This window comes from Melanostigma gelatinosum, assembly GCF_949748355.1.
Source record: "Melanostigma gelatinosum genome assembly, chromosome: 10".
Classification (NCBI taxonomy): domain Eukaryota; kingdom Metazoa; phylum Chordata; class Actinopteri; order Perciformes; family Zoarcidae; genus Melanostigma; species Melanostigma gelatinosum.
In genome coordinates, this window is record NC_136643.1 from 18,889,405 (window position 1) to 18,908,444 (window position 19,040).

At 41.1% G+C, this 19,040-nt stretch overlaps 1 protein-coding gene across 1 annotated transcript in view; it reads left to right on the forward strand.

Moving 5' to 3' along the window:
* erbb4b (erb-b2 receptor tyrosine kinase 4b) overlaps nucleotides 1–19,040 on the forward strand; it is a gene marked incomplete at both ends in the record, with an annotated part of 248,119 nt that overhangs the window by 164,885 nt on the left and 64,194 nt on the right. Inside the window, 8 exons of the mRNA XM_079277462.1 lie at nucleotides 1,059–1,190; nucleotides 4,451–4,516; nucleotides 9,230–9,348; nucleotides 10,384–10,525; nucleotides 13,070–13,183; nucleotides 13,665–13,791; nucleotides 14,573–14,646; nucleotides 18,354–18,444. Coding sequence (XP_079133588.1) covers nucleotides 1,059–1,190; nucleotides 4,451–4,516; nucleotides 9,230–9,348; nucleotides 10,384–10,525; nucleotides 13,070–13,183; nucleotides 13,665–13,791; nucleotides 14,573–14,646; nucleotides 18,354–18,444 — 865 coding nt within the window. The remainder of the gene's footprint in view (nucleotides 1–1,058; nucleotides 1,191–4,450; nucleotides 4,517–9,229; nucleotides 9,349–10,383; nucleotides 10,526–13,069; nucleotides 13,184–13,664; nucleotides 13,792–14,572; nucleotides 14,647–18,353; nucleotides 18,445–19,040) is intronic.

The window sequence follows — 19,040 nt, forward strand, 5'->3', positions numbered from 1 at the left end:
TTTTACGCTTTATACTGTCTTTTAAATGCTCAGAAACTCAATGGCAGACATAATTTGCCATGTCTGGCTATTACAATAAAAACTAAATAGTTTGTCAGCAATTGAAAATGTAGTTTGGTTTCATAAAAGTAACAATGATAATAAGGTTTGTAATAACATTGTTTTAGACACTCACTAACGAATGAACACAAAGTGTCTCTCGTCATTCAGCTGAAGTACATGGATGTTGTTAGTGGCAGTATCCGTGGTGACAGACCTCACGCAGTCTCCATGACTCAAGAGCTTCCCTGAGATGTGTCGTTCAGCTCGACCACATATTTGCTGTTGTAGCGTACGATACCTTGTGAATTTCCTCCTCTAGTTAACATTTTGTACCTTGTGTCAAATGCACTGTGCCCCCGAAACCCCCATTGATCGTGTAAATGTGGTCCATGTCATTGCAGATGTAAGAAAGCAGCCGCTATGTTCTTTCATCTTTGTGATTCTTTGTCATATGGTGTTTCTTGCGTAAGTTGTAAAAGAGGTTAGTGCAGTTTGAGTCTGTTGAAATTTGGAAAGTACCACGTTAATGTGACAGAAGTAGCTCCTCTTTTAGGTCTGAGCTCCTGTTTTTGTTTTTTTTGCTGGTTGGAATCATTATCCTGTTCAGAATTGCCCTGCTCTGTGTCCCATACACTCTCCGTCATTTTCTTCTGTGTTGCTGCCTTCATGCAAATGTTCTGCCTGCAGGCTGCATCCGTGCCATGCCTGAAAACACAAAGCATCAACCAAATGATGTAAAATACGAGTGTGATTTGTAACGCAACGAAATAAAGGGCATCATTTGAAACGAAAGACATTTTTCTATCATCACCACTCGATATACGCCGTTGTATCCCCTATGTCAGTCGTAAGTTATAAAATTAAGAGGGGAAAAAAAAATTGCCAATTAAAAATCACATCAGGAGATTGGTAACAGGGCTGCTGAATTAGTTGCATCCTCCAGGCAGAAACAGTGAAGTAGCAAGGAAGCCCTGTGTGTATCTGTATTGACTGTGTGATCCCTCTCTTCTCCTCAGAGATCCTGAGTGGAGGTGTGTATGTTGACCAGAACAAGTTCCTGTGTCATGCAGACACAATCCATTGGATGGACATTGTCAAAAACCCCCGGATGCATCATGTGGTGGTACCCTCCAACAGCAGTGTCACATGTAAGTAACCCAACAAATACAAGTGTAGAAGACATTCAGATTTGATTTGACATCAACCTTTATTTAAGGGAAAGTTTTATTGAGAGCATTTTTGTTGCCCCTCACTCAGGTGTTTATGCTCATTCACATCTGGCAACGTTGATGCTTAGAATAGCACTTAGCATTCCACTTCTATATTGAATAATCATGATGTATTAGAATTGATGCAGCGCAACAAGATATATTGCCGTTTTTGCTCCACACTTTCTTATTAAACCATTACCCACAATGCAACTTGAGCACCGACAGTGGAGCGAGATGAGCAGCAGGCTAAAAAGGACTGTTGTACTCACTTCTTTATACATACCACCAGATTTGTGTCATTGTCAAACTTGTAGTTTTCAGCGTCAACCAGCTCTGCCTTAAGCAAATGTCACTTTATCAGATCTTGCGCAGCTCTCTCTGAAGCCACAGAAGACTTTAAACGCCGTTTTTGTCAGATTTTCAGTAGCACTCCCCAAGACCTGTAAACAGACTTTGATGTGTAAAATCTGTCCAGTCTGCCTTGCTCAATAGCACTTCAGCAGTTAATGAGAAGGTGACGATTGCTGCTCTCGCATCTCGATATTTTACGTTCCTCACTGCCATTAAATTCAGCTCTAATTATTTTGTCACTTCAAATATTGACAGTTTTGCACCTTTTCATTTCTCTCACATGCCATTTCATGTATTTCTTAGGTGTTGATGCAGTGTAACGTGCTGATAAAGGAGAGCTCATGACTACATATGTGATGACTCATTTGCAGTAAACAATCTTGATCAAAAGTAGAGTCAACTCTACTTGAAGGTTCCTGAACTCAAACCTACAGGACTGTGAGCAGACTCAAATATCGGCTTTGTAGTTAGGTTGTTACACGCCTTTTATAAGGCAGCATGGGCTGGTAAGTTGTGACAAGGGACATGGTCCAAAGGAGACCCTCTTAACCTGCTCCACTGACAATAAGTAACAAGTGTGAGCAGCAAAACATTGTCATTACCAAACCACCCCTTGACCCAATTCTGTCACTCCATTCGGTACCAGAACAAAGCACAAGGATTGCTCACTCACGTCACTTTAATGGCCCACTGTAGTCAGCAGGAAGACATGTTCGTAAATTCTTCGGATTATGAAGAGATTTGTTTGGATAAAATGAACATACTTAATCTGTCAAGGGGTGGGGGGGGATTGTTGAGGTGGCTGTCAGTGAAGTAAAGATGCAAGTTACCTCTTCTGACCCATTCCCTGACTTAACCTCTTAACACACACATTGCTTTTGTTATTCATTTAATGCTCAAGCTGTTTGACACTTTAATCTGTTGTTGTTGTTTTTTTTCTTCTTATTTTCTTTAAGCTGTCTCGTTTCTCTGCAAATACATAATTACGCAATAATAAAACGCATTATCATTGTGGAAGAAAATAAAAAAAGACAGTCTCTGCATATGCCCTTGGATTTCTTCTCACAGCACTGGCTGGAGGCTTCAAATGCAGATTAACAGCTCCAAGCATTGATATTCTGCTCTATCACCCTCCTGCCTGCAGCCCTGTTAGCCCTAGCTCGACCCTTCCTCCCGTGCATGTCTTCTACTCCGCCAAAAGATCAAGGGTCTCCAAACCTGTAATCCACAAATGAGAAAATAATCTTCTTTGGGGAGACGCACGATTTACGTCGTTATTACTTGTGACTTATTTGTGCCACTTGTTGTTGTGGTTATTGGTTCTCTTCCTAAAAACAGGACATGTTTTTCGAATCCGTGCCCCGTTGATTCAGTTAAAAACCTGGCATCTATCTTTCTCTCCACACCAGCCCTGGGAACGGCAGCGTTCTTGACATTTCAACCTTAGGGGCTGTTTTAAGAAAGCTGTAAAAGATGATGGTGCAGTAAGAGAGCTGGACAGGTTTATTCTAGGTCACTAGGAATTTATAAGATGAGATCGTGAAGACCTTGAACATTAAATGGAAACTCTTTGTCTTGACTTCGCAGGGCGAACAGAGATTTAACTAGGTGCACCTGAGGTTTTTGCATACTTGGCGCTGTCAGACAACCACTTATGGCTGGCTGATGTTTGTATTATGATCCTGTTTGTGTGCTGCTTTTCATACAGCCAAGGCTGTCAACCTCTCTTTCTCCAGCATTGTCAAAAGTGCTAGTTTGAGGGGAACAGACTGTAGAAGCACAGAAAGGCAGAGGGGCCGACTGGAAAAAGACAAAGAGCGACAGGGATAGACATTAAGCGAAAGAGAGCCACAGAGGAGCGATGCGTCAGCGAGGGGTGGATTGAGGATGAAAGAGATGAAATGTGCGGTGAAGAGGGGCACAGACGAGGAAGAAGAGAAGGGAAGAAGATGGAGAGGATTGTGCTGGGGAACAGAGTATCGATGCTGATAGCGCTCACCTGGAGAGGCTGATGGACAGAGGACAGCACTTCTGCACTTATCCAGGCTCACTTCCCCCGCAGTCAATTACTAGACAGTCAATTAAGTCCTCCAAAAAAAACAAAAAAAAACAGAGAGGCTCTGAGGGTATGATGCTGCTTTCTGCTGGTGCTTTCTGCTGCTTTACTGCTTTTATCTCAACGTAGTGGGTGCTGGTTTCATGCTGGGCTGATTTAGAGTGGAGCCACATGTTTACTTATGTTCACAAAACAACCTGTGCCAAGGTTATTTAAGTTTATTATGACTGGAACAGCACGTACCAATCAGAGAGGCTGTGTTGTATACTAAAAGATGGCAAGTTGCATCATCTTTGTTGAATCGTAATAAGAATACCTCTTAAATATCAAATGAAGTGAACGCAATCAGTTTGTAATTACAAGGGTAGACACTGTCATTGGAATAGAAATGAATAATAAACATACCATAATTAACCTCAAAGCATACTGTAATGTGTTCAAGCACCTACATTTCTTACAGATTGTGTTTATTATGCCAGAGTCCAATTACAATGATAATCAATCACTCAAAAGATGCTTGAAATGTACTTATAATGAAGCACACACACGCACACACAAACACATTCCGTGCACTTAAAGAGGAGCCAAAGGAATCTATCCTCGCTTTGGATCAATTTGGGCTTCAGTGGAGTGCATGATGGCAGACGTACTCAGCTAACCTCCTCGAACCCATTTTAAGGTTCAGCTGATATAGATTTTGAAGGCTGATACTGATCATATTTTGTGAATAAATAACTGTTTGCAAATGTAAAATGCCACTGATGTTCTTTCTCCTTGAACTTGTGTGCAGGTCAAAAGTGCAATCGTTCCTGTAATGGTCGTTGCTGGGGACCCAAAGGGGACCAGTGTCAGAGCTGTAAGTACATTACTATTATCAGCTGAAGACACCGCACGGCCCGTTAGTGGCTCTCAATCACATCTGGTGTAGTTTTAGAAAGGTCTCCACAGTATGTTATGTTTGTATGCACGTGTGATTTATCAACACATTTACATGGATTTGAATTTTTTGGATGGTTAGATTTTATTTTGTTTAGTAATTCTTTGCATATGCGCTGCTGCCTTGTTCTAGCCACACCCATATGTTTTTCAGACTCTAAAAGCAAAACTAAAATGATTAATACACTAACATGTTTTGATTGTGAGAAAGCTGGCTTGTTTAAACATAAGGGTAGGACTGTGCCGAACTAATGTCCTTGCAACATACCATGTGTCAACGCTTCTAATCAGGCAACTTAAGTAATGCAATCCTTAAAGCCTGTTTAAGTGTGTTCAAATTTAAGTGTGTTAAAATATTGCTGACATAAATGAACGTATTTAGTCCCAGTTTGTTGCTTTACTTATAAAATTCATTGTGAGCGAATGCTAGTTTGTAAGTTCTCAGGCAGGTGTCAGCCTCGTAAACGGGCCAGCTCTGGACAGGTATTCACAAGCCCAGAATGGCTGTGGAAATGCCACCACCTCCAGCACACGCACGTACAAATCAACACCCAACAACATCCCTAGACCCCCAACACATCTTCCACAAACTATCCTGCTGGGACCTCCCATTTTTCACACTAGCTCATGGCAGCTGGCAGAGAGTGTGAGAGTGATCCACTACTGAGTCGATCAGCAGGGAGCGGGCAGCCATGTTATTCCCTCTCCTTCAGTCATTTTCTTAAACTCTCAATTCGCTGTCAGTGTCTCTCTCTCAGGTTATACCCACGTTGCTGTCTCTGTCTGTTGTACAGTGTACAACACATACTGTACGTGTAGAAGAGCAGGTATAAGAGCTGCAAGCCACGGGCCACCAGCTGACTTAAACCAAGGAATGAAAGGAATAAAATGAAATCATTTTGCATTTGCGCCTCCGGGTCCCAAGAGGTCCTCTAAACTAAACCACAGAAGAGGTGGCTTATCATTGCCTTGTTCTGGGGCTCCGGCACCAAATGTTTTCTCAGAAGCCCCAAATCTTTTAGGCTTTTAAAGTACGGTACCTTGAACGCTGTGTCATTTCCCCACAGTTTCTCTGGACTGAATCAGAAAATGAATGCCGCAAAAGTTATATTACTGGGGGAATATTGCCCTCTATGTCCTCCCTAGCATTGCCATGCAGTGTTGTTCTATGTTACTATGACTACCATGCTATTCCCTTAATAAATCTAATATAATTAGATTTATTAGCAAATTATTCATCATTTCAGAATGATGTGGACAGTTGGAGAATAATTACAAACAAAATGGGATGTAGCCTCAAGAGGATTTTTTTATTTCTCCCCAAATGATACACAGATTTCGAGGCATTCTATTATCAAATGACTTTATAATAGAATATAAATAATTCATATAGCAGCCGTAAATGCAAGAAAACATTTGTTTTTGTTACTTACTACCTTTCAGGGAGGTCAATATGTTGTCCCATATACTATTGAGAAATATAAACGTGAAGCCAGTGTAAAGCCTATGCCAAATTAAATATGCGGATCACAAAATCTCATTTTGATACCGGATCGGTCGAGGCGCGGGGTACCAACTAGATGGAAATATATGGTCCTCTGTGGTGAACCCTGGATCAGCTGAAAGAAGAAGAAGAATATAAACTGCATGAATGCACTTTAGTAAATGTATTACTGCTACTACTACGATATGTACTTGTTTCTAAAGCAACTGTTGGCATATCCCGTAGAATCACTCGGCACCGTGGAGAAGATAACACATCAAGCTTTGACATCGAGCACACAGAGCACTGAAGGATCCGTTGCACACTGATAATTCAAGTTTTTGTGTTTGATAAGTGAACTAACCAGCAGCATAACCTGCTGAAAACAGGGCATTCTATAAGCGGACAATATGAAAGACTGCGAAGCCATCGCCCTTCTTTCGCAGATACGAACAATCTCTTTCTACAGATTCATCCATTTATTATCATTGCTCACTCTGTGTCGAACACCTCACCTCACCATTCCTCTGAAGGCACACACACACACGCAGGGAAGCTTGATCTTTAACATGACCATGTTTGGCATCTTTGCAGTGGAACAGAAACATACACAATACAATTAGTACCGTGCCACACACTGAAGCTTCACAACTCCACATAAGAACAGCCTGCACATATTCATGCAGACGAAAGAGCACTCGCGCACATTTTTTTCCATTTCTCCATTAATTCTCCAGTTTGATTGCGCTATCCTCGCCGTCGGTTCCCTCCCCTCTTTCCATCACTCTGTGCACGGACCACTTCATCTATGCCTTCCAACCCTGGCACGTCTCATCTTATTTGTTCTGTGGTCGCGATCTCATTAAGATAATGAGAAATGAACTGTTTGACCAGGACCTGTTAACAACACGTCACAGAGCGACCCTCGATGAGCCCTGGCCGTGTCTGTCTGCCTCCTTTATCTCGCCATCTCCATCCTGGATGTCATGATTCATAATTCTGCCTCTCTTTCTACCTCGCAACCTTCAATTATATTGCGCTGAAATACATGTATACATTCATACAAATATGAATCATTTTTAAATCTAAAAACAACACTTAAAAAGAAAATGCGCTTCTTTGGATCTTGAGTACCACACCTGCCACGACATAGTTGCGCTGCGGTCCGCCAAGTGCGGATGACATGCTGGACTGCAGAGCCCCGAAGCTCCGCCCTGCTGCTGCACAGAGCGCTATGTGCTTTTTTAAATTCCAAGTTTATACATATTGGAATGTGTCTCCTTTCCAAATTGCACAAATTCGATAAAAGCACTCCATGGGGTCCCCAGTAATACATACCCACCAAGTGTGAAGTAGAGCGGATCAACCGGTCCCCGAGATATGTGAAGAACACAAGGACATGCAGTCAGAAAGAGATTCCTTGCTTTATAATTCAATATGAAATCAAGCTGACTGCCAGAAGAATACTTTAACTTTAACCAATGCATTTGATCAATATTGTATTGCCATTCCCTATCTCATGCTAAAATCTGGTTTTATTGAAAATGAAAATGAAAAGAGGGTTTTGACAACTTTATATCATAAAAAGAGAACGTCTGTGACTTAAACAGTACGAAACTTTGTGTAGATTCTAAGATAATGTTGTCTGGTGATAGAAGTGTAGTTTCCATTGCAAAAATAAAATCCCAAATTCATTTATGAAGCTGTTTTGGAAACCAGATGTGAAAAAGCACATTTTAGCTCATTTGAATGGGAACTGGAAGGCAGTGGTTCCTGTGACTGATGCAGCTGTCCACAACCTGCTCAAATGGAAGCTTCCAGGCATATTTTATGAGATGGATTCCTTTTGTATTTGTCGTCGCCAGCATGTTTTTTTTTGTTTTCTCTTAAAGTGTAAGTTTAAAGTCAAATTGATGAACAGTGTTGCGTCTCTCGCCTGGCAAGGTCATTTATTTGACAAAGTGTCTTTTGAGAAAAGTAGCCCATTTCATTTTAGCCCAAGCACTGTTAATGGAATGCCACTGATGGTACGTAAGGCAAAGAGTGAAGTGTGTGTGTGTGTGTGTGTGTGTGTTTGGCGGGCTGTCTGTGCCTTGTATCAATCACTGTGATAATATCTCGTCACCACAGTGCCCAAAGGGAAACAGCCCACGTAAAATAAATGATGTGCATCCACACACACATACATGCACATTAACGCTCCAGCATTGTACGCGAACATTGCTACTTTTCCCACAAATGAGTAATATCTGTAATATCTGTAACTAATTTACTTTTACTTCTATTACCAAATCTGAAGGAAGCTAGTTTATGCAGAAAATACATTCTGGGTTTTTTTATTCTTGGATTTTATACACTCAAGGAAGCAAGAAAGTCAGACATCAGCGCAAAAAAATGGATCTAGAATTTCCAGGCAGGATGTAATTTGATGGAAGTATATACTTAAAAGTTTTGTCATACATTACCTTGAGTGACAGTTCCAACACTGGTGTGAACTTTGTTCGTCTTATGTAACACAACTTCTTGGTTAGGTTTAGGAAAAGATTGTAAAATACTTAGTTAGGTTCAAGCAACAAAACTACTTAGTTTCCCCTATGGTATGATAAAGTGCCCTCAGGTGTGCCCCTGCAGTGGAGAAAACGTGATGCAGTGCCCTCTAGGGCACCCCGCCAGTGGAAAAGTGCCTTGTAAGTATAGGCTCCCCTACATGCTAGAAGGATTTCTACGCGCCAGTGCCCCACCTCATGCAGCCGGTGTCCTTTATATTCTGTCAGCTTGACAGCCTGAGTCGTGAGAGGACGAGACACTGAGTCAGATAGGAATCACTATGTCTTTGTCATATCCAGCTGGAGACCCTCAGAGGAGCATGCAGGGAGACGAACACTTGATTAAAGATAGCTAGTAGGTGGCAGTGACACTGGCTTCAGTTGAACCTGCCCGCACACTGAAACGCACACATGCATACGTTTTACCAGACGGTTGCATTGCAAATGTTAGACATCCAGCAGTGTGTCCAGTATGTCTAGACGTAGAAGAATATGATTGGTTAGATACATTAATAACACTAATTTAAAGTTGGCACTAACCACGTGAACTGGTTGACTTGTTATATGAAACGTCTTTTCTCTTCTTTTATCTGTCAATCCACAGTAACTAAGACGGTATGTGCTGAGCAGTGTGACGGCCGTTGCTTTGGTCCCTATGTTAGTGACTGCTGCCATCGTGAGTGTGCAGGTGGCTGCTATGGACCGAAGGACACAGACTGCTTTGTAAGTGAACACACACACACACACACACACACACAAATTACAAATCAAGTTGTTTACATGGTAATATAATATTCCCTGTCCCCAAGTTCTGAGCATTCATTTCCTATTTTTCACAAACATTTCACCATTGGAAGGGGGAGACATGTAAAGTGGAGGGTCTGGATGTTCTCCTCCAGGGAAATTATTAGCGTCACACTTCTGCATTTTCTGCATTCTGGTGAATTTGTATGCACTGATTTATAGTGGAAATGTCTTTATTGTTGTAAAGGGAATTCAAAATATAGTGGAATTGAATGCACAAATGCAAATATAATGGAGGGACCACGATGCGTCCCACACTCACTGCCTTCTCCAGTCACCTCACCATCACAAATAGCTGTATTATTGATCTGTGTCAGTTTCAAGCTGTTTCACCACATTTAGATGCAGAGAGACAGTGGGGTTTTCAGGAAATAATGACCATAACTGGCTACAGGCAAGCTGTTCACACCAGAAACCAGATCGCCGCGCTGGTCAACAGGCAATTCTGCTCCTCTGTGTGTGTGTGTGTGTATATCTGTTAACTCTTACGGTAATTGCTCAAATATTGGTATAGGGACAATTCTTGGACATGTCCTTACTGTCTATATGCAAAGGTATCCCCATGTGCTGACGGAAAAATCAGGCATACTTGGACAGGATCAATTCCTGATCCCTCGCTGAAACAACATTCCAAGCTGAGGCAGTTGATGATCACTTGTGGCTACTATGAGGGCGACTGTGGCTAAGTGGAGAGCAGGGCCGTCCTTCAATCAGAGCATCGGCGGTTCGATCCCCGGCTCCATCGTCGCATGCCGATGTGTCCTTGAGCGAGACACTTAACCCCAAAATTGCTCCCGTAGCTGTGCCTACGGTGTATGAATGTGATAGAAACTGAATTGTAAGTCGCTTTGGATAAAAGCGTCTGCTAAATGACTGTAATGTAATGTAATGTACTACCGGGCGTTTAAGAGGAGTGAGGGGTCAACAGTAAAGTGTGTGTGTGTGTGCTTGCAGGCCTGCACCAACTTCAATGACAGTGGGGCCTGTGTGACCCAGTGCCCCCAGCCCTTTGTCTACAACCCCACCACCTTCCACCTGGAACACAACCCCAGGGCGAAGTACACCTATGGAGCCTTCTGTGTCAAGAAGTGTCCTCGTAAGTCTTACCACCTGGACACACACACACACACACACACACACTTGCTTTACTAGTATACATGTGATGATGTTATACTGATTCCATAATTTCACCAGTCAAAACTCCTTCTTGGCTACCCTAACCTTAAAATTATGCCAATCCTAACCATAGCCTTAACCTCTTGTACCCGAGATATGATTATCTTTGCCACTTTGAATTTGTGATCCTACAACCCAATAAAATTACACATATTACTTTTTTTTAAAGTGGAAAAATATGATTATTAGTTAAGCATTAATATAGATTGCTTTTTCCTTTGGCAAATACATGTGTGACATTGAGGTAGAGTTAAATCAATTCAGAAAAGACACTGAATCCCACCCATTATTGCTGTCTCTGAGGATTGAGGAAACTTGGTTAGTAGAAACACGAGCATGGTATAGAAAACAATTAAAATGCTGTAAATGCACATCTGTCAAAATAAGCCATTATATTATATTTGCATAATGCCAGTATAATACGTATCTCTCAGCAAAGATCATAACTGTGCATACACAAAGACACACACACATACACACACATCATGTGCGTTTTCAGAGACTGAATTTTATGGACTGTACACACACGCATACAGAGTGCATTGACAGAAGCCAGTACAGGTGTGCTCTTTAAATGCTGTATTTGCATTTGATTACTGGCAGACAAGATTTGCCATGAACAAGAACAGCCATAAAAACATGAGACGCTTGAATTATATTTACTTTGTAAGCCTCTTATAACCTCATCATTTTTGCTGGTATGTCATATATACAAAACAACGAATGTAAATGTAGATACAGCTTGTTTTAAGTTTTTTGAAGATGACTGTGTGTGTGTGTGTGTGCGTGTGAGAAATTGAGTGTTCTCTTGTATGCCTATCTTTGTGAGGATCAATTTGAGTTTTAGACCTCGGGAATGAGGACATTGTTGCTGGTCTTCATTTCTACAAAGAGCTATTTAAGTTCATACAAACTCCCCCATGGGTGATTTAGGTTGAGATGGGTTGCCTGTCTAGATATTCGCCATGAATCACCTGCACGCTCAAGCCTCTTTAAACGATGGCACAAGGCTCGGCCATTCTCACTGAAGAGGCAATGCAAGGCTTCCTCCATTATAGATACAAGGACCCCTGTGCTGAATACTTGCTCCCTGTAGCAAAGCTATTCTGTAGTTTGGGGGGAGACACCTGTGTGGTCCATCAGCCTAATATCTAACAATTGCTTATTGCATTGGGCAATGGCTCTTTGAAGAATAACAAGAGCACGTTGTAAGCCCTGGTATTACGCCCTTGTTCTGTTACCACTACCCAGCTCACCATCAACTGCTCACCATGCCCACAGCTAATTGTGGAAACCCCACAATGTTCCCAACATCAGTGAAAAGGCCAACCAGTGGGAGGGTAGTGGGACTTTTAACCATTTAAATGTTAAGTGCAAAGAAAGTAAGTCCCTTAGGGCTGCACTAAAAACAGTGTAAGTCATGGTTGTGTGCATGTTTCAGGCTTGTTCAATAGCACAAAATGTAGTTTGTATTTTCTGTTTATTTTTCATTGTTTTGTCGTGGTTCATATGTGCGGCCCTGTTGCAAGGAAACAATGATGGCAGTGTGCATTTCTCCAAACCACGGATACAATGAATATGAACGTTTTTGTATTCGTCAGAACAAGGGACATCGTACAACAAGTGACAGGCAGAGCAACCGTCGTAGTATGTGGAGCGACCGTGATTGAAAGTTACGTGGTATGAAAGCTAAGTGGCTATGACAGCGAGTAGGTGAAGCAAAAAATTCCAAAAGGGGTCTTTAGAAGAAGGGGGCGGTAGATCGGTCAAACAAACACAGAACTTTCAACCAGAAGACAGCTGTTCATGTCCTGTATGAAACCAGAAGTAAATGTTAACTTTACGCTTTTTATGTGCTCTTGTTTACGCTTTGTTACTCAACATTATGAAAGACAATCCACAAGGCCTGCTATTGTATGTTCACGCCAGTGATGTTATTTTTTACGCTGGTATGTTATTTTAACACAACCCATGATGTTTTCATTTTCATTTCATTGTGAGTTTTTGCTGACTAGTGATTAGTGACTTGCCAGAGCCAACAGCCTGTTAGTTATATGAGCTCCTTTTTTCCTACAGGGTAGGTCATCCAACTGATTAGAGACTTTTAGAAATGAAACACGGTCAAATTAAACATTCATTAAACAGACACACACATTGTGAGTTGCACAAGCATGTACACATTGCATTACTTTATGGTTATTCACTGATTAGTAAACATCTGAGATTGATTTTTTTTTTTATTAGTATTAACAATTTCATAAAATATGTAAGTTGCAAGCTAAAACAATGCAAACATGAATGTTTTATCCTTTAATGCAATTCAGGAGAGAGTAAGTGAATGGAAGTGACTTCCAACACTTTGTTCTGTGATTTCTTACACGGAGTGCCACTCATCCGACTGGATGTTCCTGTGTGACTAACAGCAGCCATCTGTATTTGACATTTACGATGACTTGTTTTTCAGATAACTTTGTGGTGGACCATAGCTCCTGTGTGAGAGCGTGCCCCAGCAACAAGATGGAGGTGGAGGAGAACCGCATTAAGTTGTGCATTCCTTGTACTGACGTCTGCCCGAAAGGTAAACCACAAACAGATGTTCATGTTTATTCTCCAGTAATTCATTAAGTTCACATTTATTTTGCCATTCTTGAAGTTGTTAAAGTATAGAATTATTGGTTATCTATCACTGCTAATATCAGGCATGTGAAGTGTGTGTGTGTGTAACGTCTGAACATCAGTACAGCATTACCACATTCCTTCTGAGTTTTGGGCAATTTAATTAATTTAAATTGTAAATTTTTTATTTTTGTTAAATATAAAAACGTCACTGATATGAGATGGAGGCTTGCAGCTGTGTCATCCATGGACACATTCATACAAATGACTGTTGTATTAATACAAAAACAACATTGTGCATTGAAAAATGATGTACAAGCTAAATAAATGCTGCCATTGTATACCTGTATATCTCAATTGTTTTATCATATTGGCATTAGAAAGACATTTAATCAAACTAATGCATTTTTCTTCCTCACTTTGTTTCTCACTTTGTGTTCCAGCGTGTGACGGCATCGGTACAGCCAGCCTACAGACAGCTCAGACAGTGGACTCCAGCAACATCGACAAGTTTGTCAACTGCACCAAAATCAATGGCAACCTGGTGTTCCTTATCACTGGGATCAAGGGGTGAGAGCTTAGAACATTTAGCTTATCAGAATGTTAACAGAAGGGAGCGGAATAGTAGAACTGTTGTCATGTGTTGATAGCTCATGTCCTTTCTTAAGAGTATAGGTTTAAATTAAGGTAAATTAAGGTAAATCTTAGATTGACAATGTTGGAATATCTTAATCAATATGATTAAATTGAATTTGAATTATTTAAAGTCAATATTGGGATAAGATATAAAATCCATATTTTGAGCTGAAAATATACCTGTGCTTTTAGCAATATTCCTTTTATTCTCAGCTCAATCAACACCACAGCAAATGCATTCAGCATGAATACCTTTGGGACCAAATATATTGAAATATTCATGGTTAGATGTGGGGTTTTTTCACATCGAGATAAGAGTGTCCTGTTGAAGTCCAGTTTTTTTTTTGTTTAATGTAGGCGGAGTGTTAATTGTCTGAATGTATAAATAATGTTACTGTCAGTGATGGCATGTGAGAAATGAGTATGCTGAAGTGCCTTGAGGGTAAGAAGATGTATATGCTCATATATTACTCTATGGAGCTTAAAGAAATGTGGCATGTGTATAAGTATTATAGAAGACATACTCCACAGCTAACATGTCTTCCTGATTCGATCAGATATTCTTAATTGTACTGTTTTATACCTGGGTGAGCGCAGGTCATTTGTCATTGCTGTGATTAAGAAGCACACGGTTTGTCGATATGGTTTAAATTTCAGCTGCTAGGATCTTTCTGTTTTTGTTTGTGTTATTCTGATCTCCAATTATCATTCAAAGGGATGTGTATCACAACATTGAAGCTTTGGACCCAGAAAAACTCAATGTATTCCGCACCGTTCGGGAGATCACAGGTGAGGAATATCACTTGCGCAGCATACATCTCTGCACATACATACAAATTAATAAGCAAACAAAAAATGTGCTCTTCCCTTTATCCCTGCTTTTTTTTTTTCGCTTTTGTGCCACATATAGTGTGCATATATGTAATGCTTGTTTGTATCTGTTTGTGTATTTGCTCAAGTCTACCTCCCCTCCTCCCCCTGAGACTATCCACACCAAGGACAGACATTGCAGCATAAGATGAATATCAGATGAGTCTTTCAATCTCCTCTGTCTCTCTACTCCTTCTCCCTCGGGGAGTCCCTAGCCTTGAGTCCCACAGTCCCAGCTCGCCCTTCACGCACCATGAAGAAAAGATCCAGAACATGTGGTGCGCATCGTTAATCCTCTAGCTCCCCGATGACATCACTTCTTAGCTGCATGCTGTAATTTATCCAGCCCAGATATTTAACAAAGCCATCTGAAAGAAACCTTGTATCGCCGATGTGACACTCCCTGATGAAATGAAATATTGTTGGTGACATTTTTGACTTATTAACGGGGATCACATAAAGCTTGAGCTTTATGAAACAGTATCCCTCTTTCTCCTTAAAAAGGTGCTAAATATGAGATTGGGAGCCTTTCAATTGTCTATCAACGGCTCTGAAGATGGCGACAGATATAAATATATCTGATGGCAATTATTCTTTGAATGTAATATATGGAGTAATAATTGCATAACATTAAGTGCCAGGATAAATGTAATGATAGTGGCTACCAGCTGAGTAATACTGGGCCCTGTTCCAGAAAGTCAGATTTGGTTAACCCTGAGATGAGGGGAAACACTAGGTTTTAATTGTTTGGCCTGCGTTTATTGCCCTTAGATGCAAATATTACACAGCATCAAGTCACACATTGCTCAATATCTCTGCATTTACTTATTTTTGTGAGTGTAAGTTATATTTTTATGTAACTATAAATAACGCCACGCACAGAGTTATTGTCAGCTGTCACCGACTGAACATAATTCCTATAATATTGGAGATAATTTGTTCATATGTGAGCAGGATCGTTGTGCAGAAGCAAAATGTAGTTTGAAAGGGAGTTTTTGAAATTGGCTGTGTGTAATCTCAACGTGTTTTTAACAGCATTTCAGTGAAAGTGTTTCAATTTACTACAGTTGTGAAAGTAATAATCTGGTTTGTTGTTGTTCGGGACCAATTAAAGTAGTTCAGGCAGGAGTGAGCCAACTACAAACTTCTGTCTCAAAAATGGCCAACTATTGATGTGTAGTATCTTCCTTTAGTGGAAAAAACAACAACTGACCACCGACGTCAATGATCTGAGATAATCTGTTGGCCTATTTAAAGGTCAGCCCCTGAATCACATCCACTTGGTTTGTGTTTCCAGCAAGTTGTGATAAATTGGTCAAAAACAGATCGATCCTTTTCACAACAAGCACAAGTTGAAGGACTTAAAAGAGGAAAAACAAAAGGAAAGAGAATAGACAGGAACAGAAGGGGACAAAACAAACCAACACATTACTGTGTGGGGTAAGAAACCATTGAATACAACTTGATTGCCCGTGGTCCATGGTTGACTGAGCAATAGGTGCAAGGCAGAACATATTAAAATGGATTTAAACTTAAAAAGTTTGAGAGCAGGTGATTAGGATATCCCTCTGGCCAAACCCAATGTAGTCCGAGATATTTGTCAGCTCAGCTTGTCATCTCTCCGAGCTGTCAAGAGGACATGACTTCTGACGGAGGCAGCCAACCTGCCTCGGTGACCCCAGGGTCACAACTGGCATTGCTCTGGCTTTCAAATGAGCTGGGAAGGGAGGATCACTCTCCTGCTGCTCAACAGCACACACGTCTCTCTTCTCAATTATGTTCTTTTCCTTCTTTCTTTTTCTTTATTAAATGAGTCTCGCTTTGCTTTTGCAGCATCTTCAAAGACACAGCACCAGTTTCAGGTTTCACCCAGAGAGTGGGCAATCAACCCACGCAGATTAGCGTGGGTAAGTGGGTTTCTCAGTGCTGTGGCTCGGATGTAATCGCCCCAATTCAAGCACTCTTAACCTTTGCTTGTGAGCTCATGGCCTTCTTTTCTAAATGGCTCCATGCTGTAATTCGCTATGTGCGTTGTTGTGCCACTGATGTGGCTCTCAGCGGCACATGAACCCCTGCGAAGTGATCTTTTGACCTTGCTTTTTCTGCACAAAAAACGTCCATTGAAAATGTAACTCATAACTGAACATATACAATTAAAGGTTTGGTGTCCACACAGAATCTGCACCGTCCTTGTACATGCACAGCATGTGTGTGCTGTTAGCCAAGTGTTACAACAGCACAGACAAGTGTGTAGCAGGCAGTATAGCTTGTTACCTTTGTGAGGAAGCACCCGCATACCCCGAAAGAGCCCTATGATGAAGCTGTGAGGTGCCTCAGTACTGCAGGCTTTGGCATTAAGACAATTAGTGCTGACAAGTACACTAACAATTCTATGGCGTTGCTGCCTCTGGGCAGTGCACACCATGAGGTCTGGGACAGGAATGTAATAAACAACATGGACGATTACCAAAGCTGGTTTCTGTATAAACCAGGATTCTCTATAAATACCACATAATACTTATGATACTTTACTAAGGATAAGAAGAATAGCTAAGGATAAGAAGAATAGCTAACATGTGAGGATGCGATCCAAATTCGGCTAATGTCTCTGAGCTCCGGTGTGTTATTCCTCATAAAAACCCAATTTTTTTTTTTTTCTTCTCATTTCTTCATCACACACTTTTGATATGCGTTTTGCTCAGAGACCCTGCCACTGCTCAGCTGGGATTGATACGACAAACGAAACGATGTTGACGAACTGATAAAGGTGTTGTTGAAGGTTATTGCTGTCTTGTCAACAAGCCACGAGGGGCCTTCTTCTCTGCAACTCTGCTTACCTTGCTCCACCATCCCTCCCTTTCTGGATGAACTTTGTATCCTGAGTGAGGAAAATGGGAGTCAAAAACTGTTCATTGATTAGAGAATACGCCACACTGCCCACAAGGCTTTCCTCACCTTCCACTGCGAGCTCGCTCTCTGGCTGGTTGCCCCTGTGTTTTCTTTTGACGCGTCACCAGAACTTCCCTTACTTCCACCTTCTTATCACCGCTCTTCACTCTGCTCCCTGCATTTTTGCCCTGGTCTCATAGTCTCATCAAACTGATTTTGTTTGTTGGCTTGGGGATTGTACCCCCCCCCCCCCCCCACACACACACACACACACACACACACCTTTTCCCAACTAAATATTTCATATATCTAAATACATTATTGAAAATCCTAGCCACAGCCATCTTCTCAGGTATTCATTTCACCTTTTAAATGATTCAACAGTAGAGGGGCAGGTTAATGAAGAAAACGCAAAAATATTGATCAGACTTTGCACTGGTCATAGCTGGCACCAAACTCCTCTGTGGAATTTCTGCCCATAACGTTTTTTTTTTGGCATAGAGGTGCTTGGCTGCTTTGTAATGAGACTCAGGTGGTGTACTTACTGTGGTCCTGGAATGTTGCTAAATCCAGAGGGATGACAACTCTCCCTACTCATTTTATTCATGTCACAGTGTGAAATAGAGGATATGATAGACAGCTGAAATTAGTCTGTCAGTACTGGTGACTCATTACAGTATAACCAGAGTGTGTGTGTCTGTGTGTGTGTGTGTGTGTGTGTCTGTGTTCCCATTTAGGCTTTCTGAATATCCAGTCTTGGCCTGACAACATGACAGACCTGAGTGTTTTCTCCAACCTGGCAACGATAGGGGGAAGAGCGCTGTACAGGTACACGTCTGAGAATATTATACTTTTTGCAATTTTTTTGAGTCTGAGTGTAATTCATATCATAGCTGTGTCAACACAGCCTCAAATAGAGCCCGGTGCTTTGAACGGATAGACAAGCTGGTAAAAAGCAAACGCTTGTTGTTTTATTTTGTGGCAACGAAATGTCAGTTTTCTCTGCAAGTCAAGCTCTTTTGGTAATTAAAAAAAAAGACTAAACTTAATAATGATTGGATTCATCAAATGTATGAAACAATCCCACTAAATCAGTGACAATATCATCAAAATGGTACATGATTAAAGGTTCCCTGTGGAGTTTCCTTGTAAACAAACCCTTTTTACATGGAGTAGTACGCACCAAAACATAACTGCCTTTTTTGACACATTGCCGCATTCGCTAAAACTGTTTATCGCATCAAATCGCATTATGCGCTATACTGTATGCACTTATGCGTCTTCATATAAAAACTGCTCCGCAGCACTCCTAGCAGTCAAAAACTCCACAGGACACCTTTACAGACATTGTTGATGTAACAAGGAAAATAATATAAGTGGCTTAGTTTATGTATTTAAATAATGAATGTGGTTTGGTGGGTTAT